At 38.2% G+C, this 19690-nt stretch overlaps 1 protein-coding gene across 1 annotated transcript in view; it reads left to right on the top strand.

Annotated features, from left to right (window-relative positions):
* The window catches only part of nphs1 (NPHS1 adhesion molecule, nephrin), a gene marked incomplete at its 5' end in the record, with an annotated part of 142577 nt that overhangs the window by 88620 nt on the left and 34267 nt on the right, over positions 1–19690 (top strand). Inside the window, 2 exons of the mRNA XM_079823686.1 lie at positions 2186–2326; positions 2761–2898. Of these exons, the coding sequence (XP_079679812.1) occupies positions 2186–2326; positions 2761–2898 (279 nt within the window). The remainder of the gene's footprint in view (positions 1–2185; positions 2327–2760; positions 2899–19690) is intronic.

Raw genomic sequence — 19690 nt, forward strand, 5'->3', positions numbered from 1 at the left:
TGTGTGTGTGTGTGTGTGTGTGTGTGTGTGTGTGTGTGTGTGTGTGTGTGTGTGTGTGTGTGTGCGTGCGTGCGTGTGTGTCACACACTCCTAAACTATTTTAGAACCTCAACAAATTGTGATTTGGATCTCCGTCGGTGTAAGAACAGACCATAAATAATCACTTTGTCTGTTTTATTGTCTTATATTAAGATTATATTTCATTTTTCACTTTCTTAGTGTGTGTGTGTGTGTGTGTGTGTGTGTGTGTGTGTGCGTGCGTGCGTGCGTGCGTGCGTGCGTGCGTGCGTGCGTGCCTGCTTGTAGATGTAAGCAAATCGTTTGTGTTAAAATCTGCATTTGAATTCTCATTCGCTCAGAAAGGACACAATATACATTAATGAGACAAAGACACAGAAGCCTCGCAGAGAGATCAACAGCGCAATAAATCATGTGCCTTATTCACACTCAGACGTTAGAGAGGAAAACGGCTCAAAATCTGCTGCTTTCTCAAATCAGTTTTTATGAGCATGAGCAAAATTAACTTTTTGCCCTATGTGAATTAAGAATATTAGCATGAGTGATTTTCAGTCTTTTAAACCTTTCTTCGGTAGTCTGTCTGTATCTCCTGAATTTGTTTCACATCAAAACTGTAGAATATCGTTCTTCTATTTAGCAATTTCTAAAAACATTACCAGACAGCTGTTCAGTTATAATTAACTCTCCAAAGCTAGTTTTTGCTTGCATTGTTAATTAGTCATTGTTTTTTTTCCATTTCAATATTACCATTTTGGTAACACCTTAAAATAAGGTTTCAGTAGTTAACATATATATATACACCGATCAGGCATAACATTAAGACAGGTGAAGTGAATAACACTGATGATCTCTTCATCACGGCACCTGTTAGTGGGTGGGATATATTAGGCAGCAAGTGAACATTTTGACCTCAAAGTTGATGTGTTAGAAGCAGGAAAAATGGGCAAGCGTAAGGATTTGAGTGAGTTTGACAAGGGCCAAATTGTGATGACTAGAAGACTGGGTCAGATCAGCTCTTGTGGGGTGTTCCCAGTCTGCAGTGGTCAGTATCTATCAAAGTGCTCCAAGGAAGGAACATTGGTGAACCTGCGGCCAAGGCTCATTGATGCACATGGGGAGCGAAGGCTGGCCCGTGTGGTCCGATCAAACAGACGAGCTACTGTAGCTCAAATTCCTCAAGAAGTTAATGCAGGTTCTAAGGGGTAAGAATACACAGTACGTGGATGGCCGGGTGTGTGTGTTGCTTACCTGGGGAAACACATGGCACCAGGATGAACTATGGGAAGAAGAAAGCTGGCAGAGGCAGTGTGATGCTGTGGGCAATGTTCTACTGGGAAACCTTGGTGCCATCTAACATCTTGGTGCCAGATACCACAGCACACCTTCAGGGGTCTAGTGGAGTCCATACCTCGATGGGTCAGGGCTGCTTTGGCAGCAAGAGGGAGACCAACACAATATTAGGATGCCTGTCATGCCTGATCGGTGTATATACTGTATTCATTTTATAATTAGAAAAAAAAAATCAAAAAGGTTAAAAAGTAGATCTAGCTGTTTTGCAGTGCATTGCTTAATATGATTATATCATAATTATCAATGCTCTGGAAAACAACTAGATCTACTTTTTGTAGTTAATGTAGGAGGTATAGTATCTTTTATTTTACTACTGAACCGAAAATAAAAGTAATAATATTAAAATTATGGTAACACTTTACAATAAGGTTTTATGTGTTAACATTAGTTAATAAAAATACGGTCGCTCATTGTTTGTTCACCACAGTGCATTAACTAATGTTAACAAATACAACTTTTGATTTTAATGATGTATTAGTAAATTTTGAAATTAACATGAATAAATGCTGTAGAAGTGCAATTCATTATTACAATAACGTTACGTAATATACATTTTAAATTGACATATAAATGGTTACAGGAGTGTAAATAATGGTGTGTTAATGTCAGTGCAGAGAAAGTGTTAGTCTTGAATTAGAGCTGCTAATGTATTATGTGATTATCTGTCGGATATATTGCTTACCGCATGGTGTGACTCGCAATCTGCTTTGTGTAACTGACTCCTGCGTTCGTCATGATGTTTATAAATAGGTTACTTCCACATTAGCACCTTCAAACGTATGTGATACATCTGTGTGTGTCCTTGTGTGTAATTCAGTTCCTCCGGAGTTTTCGGATGACCAGCCCGATCTGGTCCAGGTCATTGAGGATGAAACCGCCACACTTCCTGTCAAAGTCTTGGCCAATCCAGACGAAATCACCTGCGAGTGGATTTTTCAGGGCGAGAAACTTGTGAAAGGTAGTAGACAACACTGCATGACACTTCGAGCCGTGTCACCCTCACGGACACTCTAAACAGTAAAACAGACGCAAACACACATCACCATATGCATTCTGAATAAAACATTGATGGAGTCTGGCACTTCACCTTGGCAGATGTGATCTCGTGCTAATGTATGCAGCCTAAATGAGCGTCGCTGTCGCTCTGAATGCGTCTCAGCATTTCCGGTCTTCATCTCCGTGTTGAAAGCTTCTAAGCAGTCCTGTGTCGAACTCCCTGTGGTATTCCTCCAAAGAGGTTTCCCTGGGAGAAGAGTTTTAGTGGATAAGCCAGCTGTTTCAGTGTGTATATGTGCAGGATTTGAAGAGTTTTGTATTTGTTTTTGTGGAATTGTATTGTCGCAGCTCTGTGATTCACCTGTTTTGTTTGGGTTGTCTGTATGTTTGTGACAGAAAGAGATACTCGTTATCACTTCGACGACTGGACCCTGGAAATCGTGAACATTTCTCGGCGAGACGGGGGCGATTACATCATAGAGTGTTCTAATGCTGAGGGGAAGAACCGCACAAAGCTAAAACTGGATGTACAGTGTGAGGAACTCAAAACTAACTCTGACAACTCATCCTAACTTGGCGAGATGCAACAAGTTTTGAATATCAAGCTTCTCCTCCCTGGAAGCAAAATGCTATAGGAAGCAATTTACAGACAACCAATCAGAATATACAGGGGTGTTTTAAAAATCTGAGACCACATTCACAATATGTGATTTAACTGGAAATAAGGAAAAAGAAACCATGATTTTATAAAATGATTTATTCTTGTGATGACAAAGCTGAATTTTCAGCATCATTACTCTAGTCTTCAGTGTGACGTGATCCTTCAGAAATCATTATAATATGCTGATTTGCTGCTCAAGAAACATGTCTTATTATTTTTTATGTTGAAAACAGTTGAGATACTTCATATTTTTGAGAAAACCTTGGTACAAATGTAAGATTGTTAAGATTTTGTATTCAGCAACAACAAAATAATTTGATCAAAAGTGACAGTAAAGCCATGAATAATGTTTCAAAAGATTTCTATTTCAAATACAGTTATTTTCATCAACAATCCTGAAAAAAAAGATCATGGTTTTCACAAAAATATTAAGCAGCAAAAACTTTAAAACATTGATAATAATAAAATAAAATAAAAAACATTATTAATAATTTAGCCCCAAATAATAGTTGATAATAAATGAATAGTAAATCAGCATATTTAATCCTGAAAGATAATGTGACACTGTCTGGAGTAATGATGCCAAAAAAGTTCAGATTTGCATGACAGGAATAAATTATATTTTCATATATTTTCACATATAAAATAGTTATTTTAAATTGTAATAATATTTAATAAGATTATTAAGCCAATACAATTAATAATACAAAAAATAGTATTACTGTCATGTATTCTGTTTAAGCAGGACTTGGTAAAGCAGGCCTTAGTAAAGCAGGGCTTAGTAAAGCAGGCCTTAGTAAAACAGGACTAGGTAAAGTAGGACTTAGTAAAGCAGGACTTGGTAAAGCTGGACTTAGTAAAGTAGGGCTTAGTAAAGCAGAGCTTAGTAAAGCAGGACTTGATAAAGCCGGACTTGGTAAAGCAGGGCTTAGTAAAGTATGGTTCAGTAAAGCAGGGTTCAGTAAAGCAGGACTTGGTAAAGCAGGACTTGGTAAAGCAGGACTTGATAAAGCAGGACTTGGTAAAGCAGGACTTGATAAAGCAGGGTTCAGTAAAGCAGGACTTGGTAAAGCAGGACTTGATAAAGCAGAGCTTAGTAAAGCAGGACTTAGTAAATCAGGACTTGGTAAAGCAGGGTTTAGTAAAGCAGAGCTTAGTAAAGTATGGCTTAGTAAAGCAGGGTTCTGTAAAGCAGGACTTGATAAAGCAAAACTCAGTAAAGTAGGGCTTATAAAAAAGGACTTAGTCAATCAGGACTTGGTAAAACAGGGTTTAGTAAAGCAGGGTTTACTAAATCAGGATTTGGTAAAACAGGACTTGGTAAAGCAGGACTTAGTAAAGCAGGACTCAGTAAAGTAGGGCTTATAAAAAAGGACTTAGTCAATCAGGACTTGGTTAAACAGGGTTTAGTAAAGCAGGACTTGGTAAAGCAGGGTTTAGTAAATCAGGACATGTTACAGCAGGGTTTAGTAAAGCAGGGCTTAGTAAAGTATGGCTTAGTAAAGCAGGGTTCAGTAAAGCAGGACTTGATAAAGCAGGAGTTAGTAAAGTAGGGTTTAGTAAAGCAGGACTTGGTAAAGCAGGACTTAGTAAATCAGGACTTGGTAAAGCAGGGTTTAGTAAAGGAGAGCTTAGTAAAGTATGGCTTAGTAAAGCAGGATTCAGTAAAGCAGGACTTGATAAAGCAGGACTTAGTAAAGTAGGGCTTAGTAAAGCAGGACTTGGGAAAGCAGGACTCAGTAAAGTATGGGCTTATAAAAAAAAGGACTTAGTCAATCAGGACTTGGTAAAACAGGGTTTAGTAAAGCAGGACTTGGTAAAGCAGGGTTTGGTAAATCAGGACTTGGTAAAGCAGGACTTGGTAAAGCAGGTCTTAGTAAAGCAGGAATCTGCTTGGAATCTCGCTGTGGCCGGGACTAACCAGTGTGATTGAAAATAAGCGCCAAAATGTCTTGATGCTGTTGACAGTCACAGCTGATTGGAAAACAAACCCTAACCCTAACCCCAACTCATATTAGCCTGAAAGGTGATAGAGTCTTAGCTAATAAACTCTAATGCCATGTGAATTGATGATGTTAGCATTTAATACAAATATTGAATATGTATAAATGTTTATTAATCTAATCAGGATGCATTGTCACAGTACTGTGAAAATCAAATTTTAAGGTTAAAATGCTGTCAGAGTAGCATGCATTCCCCAGTATAAATTACCACAAAAGTTTCACTGCAAAACCAATATATGATGTTCTCAATATTTGTACCACATATTTATTTGCCAATTCAAACCCACACAGACGTACACACACTTGAAAGTGAAATGGAGAGAAAGAGAGGGACGCAGAGAGAGAGAGAGAGGGAAAGAAAGAAAGAAGGAGCACTCCCACTTCCTTAATGATTTAATAATAGCACTTCTTCAAATCTAGGCCTGCATGTTCCTGCAAATCCTTCTGCACTAATGGATCTCCACGTCCTCATACAATAGCATCTGACAGTGGTAGATATTCATTATGTATGGGCCATTTGAATAGCTTTTACCAATGGTGCTGTTTTCCGTGTAGGCCCCCCTCTTTCTGCCCGTTAGGAACAATGCAGAGGAGGATTGTACACGCCAACACGCCAGAGATTACGCTGGTTGTAATGGCCCACTTGGTTGAGGATATGATCCTCCTGGGGGCAGGGATGGAGATGAGGCAGAGGAACAGCATTGGTGGGGCTTGCCGTACGTGCCTGAGGCAACCATTTTAGGCCCACTTTTTCTAGGAACTTCAACACAACTTGATTCCCAAAGGCAAAGCACTGATGTTTAATTTTATATTTGATTAAAAAATATATATTTATTTTGATATTTTATAATTATAATATCTATTATATTTATTGTTTTATTTTTGTTTATATTTTTATAAATATATGTATTCATAGTCAACAGATGTTTGATTTAAAAAAAAAAAAGATATACAGACTTATAGACATACATATAGACAGGCAGATATTATTCTTCAGGTAAATGTGAGCTGTGATAAATAAATAAAAGTGTGAAGAAGATAAAATAAAGAATTATGGATTTAATTAATAGAATCCACAGAAGACAAATAGCTGTTGGTTGTACAGCTCCATCTGGGGATATTTACACATGAAAACAAGCAACAAATGGGGACATTTGGTTGATTTAAGTCATGTTAATTAAGTTATGCAGCAAGTTATGGAAAGCACAGAATGGATTTTAGTAGTGAAAACTTATGAGAATCACTGACTTACAGATATTGCCTAAAAATGAAACCTAATATACAGGATTGTGTTGCATGCCATCAAATAAATAGCCATACATTTTGTCTATACTTGCTGTACAAATCCAATTTGATTTAAAACTAGAACCTTTATTACTATCCCTGTTCAAACTAAATGAGTTTATACAGTTAACTGTGAGGCATTCTAAGTATTCACTTAGTTATTGAATATATGTTGCCCAGTGCCGGTCCTAGACTTCTGGTGGCCCCAAGCAAAACTTTGTCTGGCCCACCCTTTGCAGCTATAATAGCTTCAACTCTTCTGGGAAGGCTTTCCACAAGGTTTAGGAGTGTGTTTATGGGAATTTTTAACCTTCTTCTAGATGCGCATTTGTGACGTCAGGCACTGATGTTGGACGAGAAGGCCTGGCTCGCAGTCTCCGCTCTTTTTCATCCCAAAAGTGTTCTATCGGGTTGAGGTAGAACTCTGTGCAGGCCAGTCAAGTTCCTCCACACCAAACTCGCTCATCCGTGTCTTTATGGACCTTGCTTTGTGCACTGATGCGCAGTCATGTTGGAACAGGAAGGGGCCATCCCCAAACTGTTCCCACAAAGTTGGGAGCATGAAATTGTCCAAAATGTATTGGTATGCTGACGCATTAAGAGTTCCTTTCGCTGGAACTAAGGGGCCAAGCCCAACCCCTGAAAAACAACCCACACCATAATCCCCCCTCCACCAAACATAACACTTGGCACAATGCAGTCAGGCAATGCACCGTTCTCCTGGCAACCACCAAACCTTGACTCGTCCATCGGATTGCCAGACAGAGAAGTGTGATTCGTCACTCCAGAGAACACGTCTCCACTGCTCTAGAGTCCAGTGGCGGCGTGCTTTACACAACTGCATCCGATGCTTTGCATTGTACTTGGTGATGTAAGGCTTGGATGCAGCTGCTCGGCCATGGAAACCCATTCCATGAAGCTCTCTATGGACCGTTCTTGAGCTAATCTGAAGGCCACAGGAAGTTTGGAGGTCTGTATCTATTAACGTTGCAGAAAGTTGGCGACTTCTGCACACTGATTTTATGTGGCCTACCACTTCATGGCTGAGTTGCTGCTGTTCCCAATTGCTTCCACTTTGTTTAAATACCACTAAACGTTGAGCGTGGATTATTTAGTAGTGAGGACATTTCACGAATGAACTTATTGCACTGGTGGCAACCTATCACGGTACCACGCTTGAATTCACTGAGCTCTAGAGAGCAACCGATTCTTTTACAAATGCTTTAGAAGCATCTGCATGCCTTGCGGCCAATGGAGTTTTTTGACATACTTGAATTGAAAGATTTGGAGGGGTGTCCCAATACTTTTGGCAATATAGTGTATTTCTGTTTGCATATTTGTTTAGTTTTTTTTTTTTTTTGAGTTCTCGGAGAGAGAGAGATCTTTTATTGCTAACCAGTGTAAATGTAATTAACATTGACAAATCTATTCAATTCTTATATTGTATCACTACAGATCTATGAATGCCTTACCTGGTCAGTGCAATCATCTAGAAATGTCAACTGTATAGCTCAGCTATAAAAAATATTTATACATAGTTGAATGAAATCAGCTCTTTTTTATTTATAGCTGCTTTGCTTCTGCAAATGCACTCCTTCATTAATGTTCTCTGATCCCTTTTAATAATACAGTTATCCTGACATAGTGTGACAGATACTTTTTGAGGGGACGTTAATTTTGTAGCCTTTCAAGAGTGTTGTTAATTTGCCTCAGTAAGCATTACCTCTGCTCCAACATGTGCAGCATGTGCTGTATTGACAGCAATTTGAAGACCGTTTGCAACCAGCCATGTAGGAATACCGGAGGATTTAAAATAAAAGTGTTTCTGCACTGCACATAATGGGGACGACATTACAATAGACCTTGATTATAAAGAGTTTTTTCACACCCTGTGAATAATTCAAACAGGAAGTGCAGAGACACACTGTATCGAGACTTAAACAAAGGCAATTCTAGCATCAACACATCCAAATTTAGAAAATCAAACACCGTAAGTTAACTGTCCTACAAAATCTTTTGTGCTGTCTTTGAAATTGGCTGAGGTGGAAATTGAACTGTCATGGCCCTGACAAAAGGAACGCCACTTGAACATACTGCAATTAGCATACGCTGCTATAGGCTGAATACGTGAGATAGCTTTCAAGGAAGTATCTTAACCAAAAGTAAAAAATCTAAGTTTTTTTTCATGGGAAGTGGTTAATGTTCATATGTTACACACCCTATATGAAGCACAAGACACTTGAGTAAGGTTGGCTCGAAGAGTATGATGTTAGCATGTTGTTATGCTTATAACTCTAAACACAAAGCGCAGACAGATATTAGGTGAATATGAAGAGTTCGGTTGCAAAACGCGATAAACGCCATTTTTTGACATTTGGGTTTTATTATTGGAAATCACTGTTTAGATGTACCTTAATCTGTGTGAATTGCTGCCATTAATAAGATTTAAAAATGTACATTTTAAGCCTACTACAAAATGTATTTTTTCACAAAACGCGATATCCGCCAGCCCAGTTTCTTTACAAAGTGCGATATAGAACGTTCTGCTGCGCGAGCTCAGGATGTCACGCGAGGAGAGAGTCACCGACGGTGAAGTGCTCCGAGTTTGCTGAGTGATTTAACGATAATATCAAAACAAAAAAACATATTTTTAAAAAGAGGATTCAATAGGCTAACTAAACGTTTACCATTTAATTGTTTATACTGTAGGCGAGCTGTCAGTCACGTAGGCTACGTCACTGATCAACAGCTGTCTGTCAGTCAGAGAATCAAAGCTTCAGAGTCAAACTAACGTTAAGGCCCGGGTATACTTCGGCCGTCCGCGTTCGTGCACCGCCCGCATGACGTAATTTTCGTCACTCGGAGGGCTCGCGGCCGGCCGCACACCCCGTCCGCGCGCAGCCCAAATTTTCAGACCGCGCGGACGGTCCGTGTGCAACAGCGCATGCGCCAGCAGTACAGAAGAGTCCACTAGGTGGAAACACGCACAGTATTGAGCACAGTGTTCAGCCGTCGAAGAAGTGTGTGCAAAGACCGGTTGAAAAACAACACGCTTGGAAAAAAAAGAGAGAATTTTTGATTCTTAAGTGTTTCTTCCAAACTATGTTGCAATGGTGGATGCACTACAGTTCTTCTCCGATCATGCCCAGCGAATGTCCCGTTGATGACAGGACTCAGTGCTGCCCTCCGATGTCTGGTACACTGTTAGACATTTATAAGAGATTTTACAGTAACTTACTGGCAACACTGTTGCCAGTAAGTTACTGTATTTGAGATTTACAGTACAATAACCGCATTTCAGTTTACAGTAACTACATGTTACTGTAATTTTGTAATACAGTACTGTTACTGTAAACCTTGGTTAACAGTGCATTAACCCTAATCCTATTCAATTATTAATACTTACTGAATTACATTAATTCTTACATTAATCTATCCTACAGAAGTAATCCAAACAGACAATTATTATGAAATATAAAATTCTTTATTTAAAACATTTTAAGTGCTTTAACTTAAACATGTAAATGTGTGGAAAAAGTTCACTTTAAAACATCCTCGAATCAAATCTTATTTTCAGAAAATCATGTATAAAAGTAATCAGAGTGCATTCAATAGCACTTATTTTACATTTTATTTACATTTACATTTATGCATTTGGCAGACGACTTGCATTGCATTCAAGATACACATTTTACATTTTGTCAGTTCTTGCTTTCCCTGGGAATTGAACCCATGACCTTGCTAGCGCCACACACTATTGTTTGAGCTACAATTTTAAAAACTCTGCAGAAAATAGTTGGTAGAATACTGTAAATAGTTGGTTGAAGAATACTGTAACTGGTGCAAAATACACATTTACATGAATAAAATATAAACAAAGAGCAAATTAATTCTGAAACAAGTTATCACAACACAACACAAACACAAGTTTCATGTCTGTACCGATCTGTGCCATCTTCCACATTGGATGATTTCAAACAGGAACCAGGATTCTGCTCCATTATGGCAAGAAGTCCCTCTAGATAAGAATGATATGAAGTTAGTCATACAATTTGAGTATACACAAACATTTTACACTGTTGGAATTTAATAAAAAATAATAATCCCATTACAATTCATCATAATGGTAAAATACTATTTTATAGACAGTTAACACTTTGAGGTACACCTAGCTCAACGTATGCTGTCTAGTCTAATCCAGTCCTGCAATGCCTTCATGAAGATGTGAAATGAAATGTTCAGTTTTTGTTTTAGCTGGTGATTCAATGTTAGGAATATTTTGAAGAATGTACTTTGTAGTGATGCTGAACCTGATTGCATATTAGAGAGGTGTCTCTGTTATTAGCTTAACAAAATTGATATTGAGTAAAAAACTAAAGAAAACTGTTAGTACATAATAGTAGCAGCAGCACAAACTACATGCTCCAAAAAAGTAATATTACTGAATCACCTCAACATGATTTCACAAACTATTTAATCAAAACAACAATGTAACCTTTTATTGCAGGATGGATTACATGTATACTGCATTAGCTTTAGTAAGGTATCCTCAAACTTAATGCTGCATTCACACGGGACGCTTCTCATTTACTTTGAATGGGTGACGTCATGCGTTGCTGAACTGAATTGTGGGTTCCGTCTCGTCGCTTCACTCACGTTGCAAGCGGCAGAAGTTGAAAGGTGTGTTGGACATCAGCTGTGGCTGGATGCAACCAATCGGCGAGAGTAGCCGCGTGCAGGCGGGGAGGAGCTGCAAACGGAGACGTGAAGTCGAACACTTTCTGCTTCCCGCAGTGATGCTTGCACTGTGTTTGCACTAGGGCTGCAACGACGCGTGCGTGCGTGAAATGCGTCGACGCGTCGGCGGCACATTATTTACGTTCTAGAATGGAACAGAAGATCTAGAATAATGGCAGCTTCTGCTCCCGGGCATAGTGAAAATGATCATTTATCATATAAAGCCAGACCGCGACATTCAAAAGTGTGGGAGTACTTTAAACAGAAGCCGAATAAAACTGTGCTTTGTTCGCTCTGTAACGCCGGTTTCACACTGCGCGCGGTGGCAGAGCCGAAGCTGTGCGCGTGGAGAGCGGGAGCTTTCACACTGCAGTCAGTGTTGCCAAGTCCGCTTTTTTCCGCGGAATTGGGCTACTTCTACACTGTTGCCGCGGGCTGTGTCTCATGTCCGCGGGTTGAAGCAAAAAAACACACATATTTAACCCCCCGAACGCGATGTTTACCAGAGAACCTCCCCGAAACGCGATTGGGCTTGTTTTGGGCTAGTTTTGAGTAACGAATGGGTGGGTTTTGTTGTGTAAACCTGGCAACCCTGCTGCCAGTGTTCTCTCGCGCAGCTGAACCGTGGCGCGTGTATTGCAACAGACGGTCACATTTTCCTGGGTTCTTCTCCGACCCCAGTACGTCTCGTGCTTTTATTTATTATGGGCTGCATATATCTCCTGTTAATGCGACCTGGTTCCGCTCTGTCCCAAACACATATGCATAATAACTTGCTGTATATAGGTAGTTTACATGATTGTAACATTAAAGTTAAGATATGCCTCTAGCTTTAATCATTTAAATGTGTCTTTGAAGTTTGGGCAAAAACTTCTGGCAGCTTTAGTCGTTGTTTATGCACATGTATCTTCAAAATAGACGACTAGTTAAACATTAACACTATGCTGAAAGCTCCTGTATGTGAACCTTTTGCAGATAAATACAAGTGCATTTTCGTTTACTATTGACACAAATCAATAAGTAAATCATACTCAACTACTATAGTAAACAACTTTTCCTAATTAGGCCTACTCTGTACACATTTTATGATGAATAGTATCATTATATATTATGTTTAAAAAGCTTCTTGTGTTCATATATTTCATTATAAAATGGCATACTATGTACACTACCCTTCCTGAAATACAATTAATATTGTCATCATTCATTGATTTCATGTTAAAATAATATACAAATTCACTACCCTCTTTGAAATACAATAATCAGTAAAAACGAATAATAAGATTAATCTGGAAAAATAATCGTTAGATTAGTCGACTAATCGAAAAAATAATCGTTAGATTAGTCGACAGAAAAAATAATCGTTAGTTGCAGCTCTAGTTTGCACACTTTATCAGCTGAAGTGAAATAAATGCAATATTTGTCAATGCACAGATGTTTCAGAGACATTTTTTGTCATGTAATACTTTATGCACTACTTAATACAGCGTGTGTTTGTACAAGAATAAAGTTAACATACAAGCCTAAACTATCAATGAAGTGAGGGTCTACGTTTTTCATCTGTTTTATTTTGATAAACATGACAATATAACATCGCAACTACATGAAAAGAGATTTAACTGTTATAAAAAAGAGATTTGTGCGCATTAGAGGAACTGAAGGTTTTAGAATAAACACGAAACACATGTGATCGCTGTCATGCGGAGAATCTGGCCAATCGTGGAACAGCTGTGTCCTCATCAAAGTCCGTGCAGTCGCTCTGGAGAAACTGCACCGGCTGTATTAGCCGACTGCTCTCGAATCGCTCTCGCGGTGCTTTGATGCCATACGTCACTGTCACGTGGCGTTGGCGCTGTCTCAGGTCAGACAAAATTTCTAACCGGCATGACGCCCTGTGTGAATGCAGCGTAAGTGTCTGTGTACATTACATATCCTATTAAAAAAGTGTCTCACCTAGTCCAAGTTTTTCCATTCAAACTCCATTAGGTGGCGAAGGAAGGATGACACTCTGTTGTTGATTACAGTTGTCTTCCTGTTCACAACTTCCCCGGTCTTCCGACTCACTCCGGTTTTGGTGGTGCATCTTGTTCCCTCCTCTGGGTTTTTTCTCACGAAAAAAACTTAAAGCAAGAGAAAATTAAGAGAATAAAGATATTTTAAATTTCATCACCCTTAGTGCCTTTGCTTTAAATGTTTTTGGTAACACTTTAGAATAATGGTCCGTCATTAAACGGATAGTTCACCAAAAAAAAAAAAAAAAGTAAATTCTGTCATTTTCTCGCCCTGTTCTAAACCTTTTAAAGAATGTTTGTAAACAGACAATTTTGAGGCACCATTCACTTCCATGGTAGGAAAAAATTACTATAGAAGTGAATGGTGCCTCAATCTGTTAGGTTACAAACATTCTTCATCTTCTTTTGTGTTCAGAAATGTATTCAGGTTTGCACTTGAGCAACATTATTCTAAAGTTTTGCCAGAGCCCGTCTACGGAGAGCCTGCCCACTCCCTATTAAGCCCTGTTGTACAGAATTTTGGTTGTAGTACCACCAGAGTTCCACTGGGGGCGATCGCCATGAGTGCAAAATGAATGGAAGTCAATGGGGCTTGACGGCTAAATTTGTCTCTTTCACCCGATTGCCGTTGAGAAATCTCAGAAATGATTGTAGATTTTGCAAGTTCAACATGGGTTTTAGGTCGAAAGTTGAATGAACGAGTACTTATGTCCTTTTGATTTCTTACAGGTTGAGTTGTTGTTGTCCATAACACGCTAGCATTCTGCTAATGAACGCTGATTGGTCAGTGAAGGACTGATTACGACCAGAGATCCCGCTTGATGGCATCGTGTCATCTGAAGCGGGACCAGAAACAAACAAAACAAAAACTCTTCTAGCACGTGTATTTACCTGTGTCAGCTGTGTTGTCGATGCCTCGAGAGAAAAGAAAGTGCAGAGCGCGAAAGCACCAGAGCGACTGAAGGATTGCCGTTAAGCAGTATCTCTGGTCGTACATGTGTATGACGTCATTGACACTTTAAAAGACTTTTTAAAGCAAATAAGTGACTCTAAAAAATCTAACACCCAGCAATGTGTAATTTATTTGCATTTCCTTTCGAATACAACATTCAAATTACTAGATAAAAAATTATATCCTGAGAAAAGTGGATTTTTATTGGTATAGCGCCATAGACCTCCATTCATTCTGCACTCGTCCTGTGAGCGCCCTCATATGGAATCAGAGAGGAACTGCAACCAGTTCAGAAGCCGGAAGTTCAGTGAGAGTGAAACTTCTCGCCATATTAGACATTCTCTGGTTTTGCCATGTTTTTTTCATAAATTATATTTCATCTGCCAAAATCATCCAAAAATTGTCCAGGACTGCTTCAATTCCAGAAAATAAAATTATAATCTGTCAGTCCTGGACAAACACAGTTTTGGATTATTTTAGTATAATACAATTTATGAAAAAAAAAAACATGGTACATGGCTAGTTACAGCTAAAAAGAGGTGGAAAAACTAAATAATTTTGTGATTCTGTTAAACAGACCCGACTAAAACATACAAGAAAAACTTTGAATTATCAGTAATATGTGGAGAAACAAAGAGGACTAACGTTACTTACCGCTGTATGAGTTCCAGTGTCGCACAGCACAGGCAGGCTCCTGGTTTTCTTATCTAAAATGTAAAATAAATAATGTCAATCCAAATGTAAACTTTGTTTGTTAACGACATTATTTTTGCAACTAGTGGCCAACGTTAATTTACTAACTAACGTCGTCCTAATGTACGCTTAATATGCTCGATAAACAAAATCTTCATTGTATTGGTAAAGTTAATTCAATAAACTCACTAACGTTAAGTCTTTTTAAAAATAAAACGTTAGGTTTACGTTACCTCAGTTTTAGTACCAAAGTTTAAGCAAATGATAACCTAACGTTATGTAAAGTATGTTGTCCGGGCCGTGAGCTCTCTCCTCGGGCAGTAACGTTACACACGACGCTGGCTGCACTGGTTCCTAATCTAATTCAATAAACTCTTCTTTTTTTTAAATAAAACGTTAGGTTTGCCTCAGTTTTTAGCAGCAAAGTTTAAGCAAATGATAACCTAACGTTATGTAAAGTATGTTGTCCGGACTGTGAGCTCTCTCCTCGGGCAAAACTTACAACGCTGCGCCGGTTCCTAATCTAATTCAATAAATTCATAAAACGTTAGATTTACCTCAGTTTTTAGCACCAATGCTGACAAGCTAAAATTGGGGTGCAGACAACCGCGGATAGTACAAATCACACTTACCTTGCTTGTTTGCCGTTCTCACGAGGGATGAAAAAATCTTCGCATGGTGTCCGGACACAGCTCATATGTTCTCTGGAACCGTGAGCTCTCTCCTCGGGTGAAACTTTCAACGCTGCACTGATGGTTCCTAATATAAATCTAAAGCAAATCCTGTCGATCCCAATTGTGCCAAATAGGCCGTTGTGGTAAATACAGTAGGCTATTATACTTTATTTTTAAAAAATACAGGAAATCACTGTATTTGGTGTTTGACGTCATATAAAATACCCATGATGCAACGGGAATTACAGTTATTTACTGTAAAGAGAATTTACAGTATTATACTGGGTGATATATAGTAAATAACTGTACAAATTACAGAAATGTCTAACAGTGTAGAGCATAGGCACTTTTTTACTGCGCATGTGTCGAACGCGATCATCAGCGCGTATCCGTTGTGTAGTATACTTTGAAAGACGCGCGGACAGGGCTGCGCGAGTGACGCGTCCGGGCGCGGTAAGTGAAGTATACCCGGGCCTTTATGGATTTCGATGACGGATTGGTGCCGGTCATTCCAGCTGCTGTTGGGAGAAAGAGGAAGGCATCTAAAGAAAATCATCAAAGGGAGAAGACAAACGGGCAAGGCATTCAGGGGAGGGAAAACATCCAAAGATGAATTGTGGTCATCGTGCGACTGCGAGTAATGTTGGTCTGTGTCATGCCGACAAACTGTCAGATGAAGATGTAGCCTTTAACTTCACAAAAATGTATAAAAACGCTACAAAAGTGGACCAGGATAACATTGATTCACTAGCTTTTCTTAATGGTATTACAGTAGTAGAATAAAGCCTAAGGTGGATATATAGCGTTTTGCAAAAAAAAATAAAAAATGTTATGATGTTCTGGCCAAAACTAACTCGGAATCTTATTATTATTAATCAATCTTTGTATATTCTATTCCATATATTTATGATGTATTGTTTTTTTAACCAATTTAAGATGTTTGACAATGTTAAGATAAATATGTTGCATTTTGGCATGGTTTTTGACTTATTTATGAACTATTTATGGACATAAAATTAAATAAAAAATATCCTGGATTTGAAGAATATTGTGTCCCTGGCCTTCACTGAGCTCAAGTAATAGTTTAATGTACAAAAAATTGTGAATGAACTTGACTGTTGATGTCTTAAATAATAATGTCAAATAACCAACATTTCTCAAAATGGATATATCTCATTTTGCAACGAAACTCTTCATATATTAGTTGGAGTAATTCTATTAATATTTTTATTCATGGGTGTCGGAAGCAAAAAAAATGTGGGTGGGTCCTATCTCAGAAAAAATGTACTGGTAGTTGCCATTTACATTAAGTACAAATATAGTGCCTTGTTTTGTAAACGTCTGGTTGGCCAAGACAAAATTATGGGTATCACTGTAACATTGAGAGTGTCAATAGTGTAGGGGTAACATACATGGCATCAAGTTTTGACGCAAATCGACCCGAGGTTCGAATCCGCCTTTTGCCAAACTCACTCTACTCCTTTTTCCCATCACATATCAGATCGGAAAGGCATTTTTTTTCAATAAAAATGAAGAAAATATTAGAAAAGTGGAAATAAAGCATCTAAAGTGTTTAATAATAAGTGTTTATCGGTTAGGGGTAGGTAAACAGACATGTGCTGAATTAGAAACGATAAAAGTGAGTGGGTCCAATATCATTGATCGTAAAAAGTGGGTGGGTCTTGTCCCACCCACATACAATGGTTCCGATGCCCAAAATACTCTAGAACCACCCAGAACACTGTCTTGACATTGTTAAAGGTAAATTTCCCGATAATTTACTCACCCCCATTTCATCCAAGGTGTTCATGTCTTTCTTTAGTCGAAAAGAAGTTACGTTTTTTGAGGAAAACATTCCAGCATTTTTCTCCATATAATGTATTTCAATTGCAACAGATTGAAGGTCCAAATCAATGCAGTTTCAAAGAGCTTCAAAAGGCTCTGCACAATCCCAGCCGAGGAATACAGTCTTATCTAGTGAAACGATCTGTCATTTTCTAAAAATAAATTAATTTATGCTTTTTAACCTCAAACGCTCGACTTCGGTGTTGGGATTCTTCACGACGTATGACGTCATCACGTCGGAAAGGTCACGGCTGTGATGTACATGGAAGTACTGACCCAGTGCCGAAAAACTCCATCTCATGTTCTCCTCCAACTTTAAAATTGTTTGACATTGTTATTTTCCCTTTATTTTTAAAAAAGGGCGTTTGATTTAGTCTTTGCACATTCGTTTAACACTGTCGGTACTTCTACGTACATCACAGCCGTGACCTTTCCGACGTGATGATGTCATACGTCGTGAAAAAGCCCAACACAGAGGTCGAGCATTTAAGGTTAAAGAGTATATAAATGTTTTTGTTTTTTTTAAATGACCGATCGTTTCACTAGATAAGACCCTATTCCTCGTCTGGGATCGTGCAGAGCCTCTGAAGCCCTTCAAAGTGCTTTGAAACTGCATTGATTTGGACCTTCAACCCGTGGGTTGCCATTAAAAAACACTATATGGAGAAAAATGCTGGAATGTTTTCCTCAAAAAACTTAATTTATTTTCGACTGCACTGTAAAAAAAATGGTTGTACAACAAAAAAAATCTTAGTACTCATTTCCCCAAGCTTTTTCTTGTTGACTCTTGTTGTAAATAACTGTTATATGAACTGAAAATATGTTGTCTGTGACACAAAAAATGTTTAGTTGAGTCAACTTGACATTATTTGTCTTCTGGAGAGGTGCAACTATTCTTTAACAAATATTTTGTAGTTGAGCCAATTCAAAAAATGTTGTCCATTGGAAACATAAATTCTTAAGAATTAACATGTTTAGATGTTGATTTTTTCATTTGGTCATCACCATTTTGTTGATGAGTGTTTCCTTTGGTTGGCCAGTTTGACTCTTTGTGTGAGTTTGTGGTCTTTGTAACAGTGTTCAGCAAAACGCATAATTTGTTGCAATGAAAAAGACCAAGATGATCTAGTTTTCAGCCTCATTAACTCAAATAAATCACTAATCTCATTTATGACCAAAAGTAAATATTATTTTATTAATATTTTACCAGCAAAACTTTATTGATGCAGAGCAGACATTCTGAATTTAAAATACTCTACGTGTTAAAAAGTATTTTGGCACACACAGACATCAAGAATCAGCATAAGAATCTCAACAATGGTGACATGCTTCATGCCGCAATGCATGCTGGGAGCCAGCATAGTATTAAAATGATGGCTCCCAGCATGCATTGTGGCATGAAACATGTCACCATGGCTGAGATTCATATGCTGATTCTTGATATCTGTGCGTTTGTGTATCTAAAACAAATCCCACAAGGTTTTTAAAAATCAAAATACAGCATGACTGATCTGTTGCAGAAAAGTTTTTTTCATTAATTTTATCAAAAAATAATCACTTTTGATCAGGAATAAAGTAGTAAACTACACCCCTTTATAATGCTGTCATCTAGAACACCTGATCAATTTTGGTTATGGCTTTCTTTGCAACAAATTATGTGTTTTGCTAAAAACTGTTACAAAGAACACAAACTCACATAAAATGCCAAGAGTCAAACTGCCCAACTAAAGGAAACACTCATCACCAAAATGGTGACCAAACATTTTCAATAAAAAATCTTCTGTAAAGAAAGATAGACACAAACTGTTGAATTGGCTCAACTACAAAAGATTTGTTACAGAATAGTTGCATATCTCCAGAAAACAAATAATGTCAAGCTGACTCAACTAAACGTTTTTTTTTTTTGGTGTGTGTGTGTGTGTGTGTGTGTGTGTGTGTGTGTGTGTGTGTGTGTGTGTGTGTGTGTGTGTGTGTGTGTGTGTGTGTGTGTGTGTGTGTGTGTGTGTGTGTGTGTGTGTGTGTGTGTGTGTGTGTGTGTGTGTGTGTGTGTGTGTGTGTGTGTGTGTGTGTGTGTGTGTGTGTGTGTTACAGACAACTTATTTTCAGTTCGTATAACTGTTATTTGAGTCAAACTTGAGTCAACAAGAACCAGGGGAAATAAGGTATTAAGATTTTTTTTTTGCGGTACGAGATTTTTACAGTGTGGATTTTTGATGAACCAACACAACAAAATCAGTCTTTGCAACTTTTTCAAGTTGTGTTGTTTACAGTGTGAAGAAAGAAAGACATGAACATCTTGGATGAGATGGGGGTGAGTAAATTATCAGGAAATTTTCATTTTGAAGTGAACTAATCCATTAACTAAAACTGAAACTATTAAGAAGCATTTTCGTTAATTGAAATAAAGCTGAACTAAAACATAAATATTTGATAAAAAAAATAAGCTAAAGCTAAATAGAAAAAAG

The sequence above is a fragment of the Gobio gobio genome (assembly GCF_949357685.1).
Source record: "Gobio gobio genome assembly, chromosome: 8".
NCBI lineage: Eukaryota > Metazoa > Chordata > Actinopteri > Cypriniformes > Gobionidae > Gobio > Gobio gobio.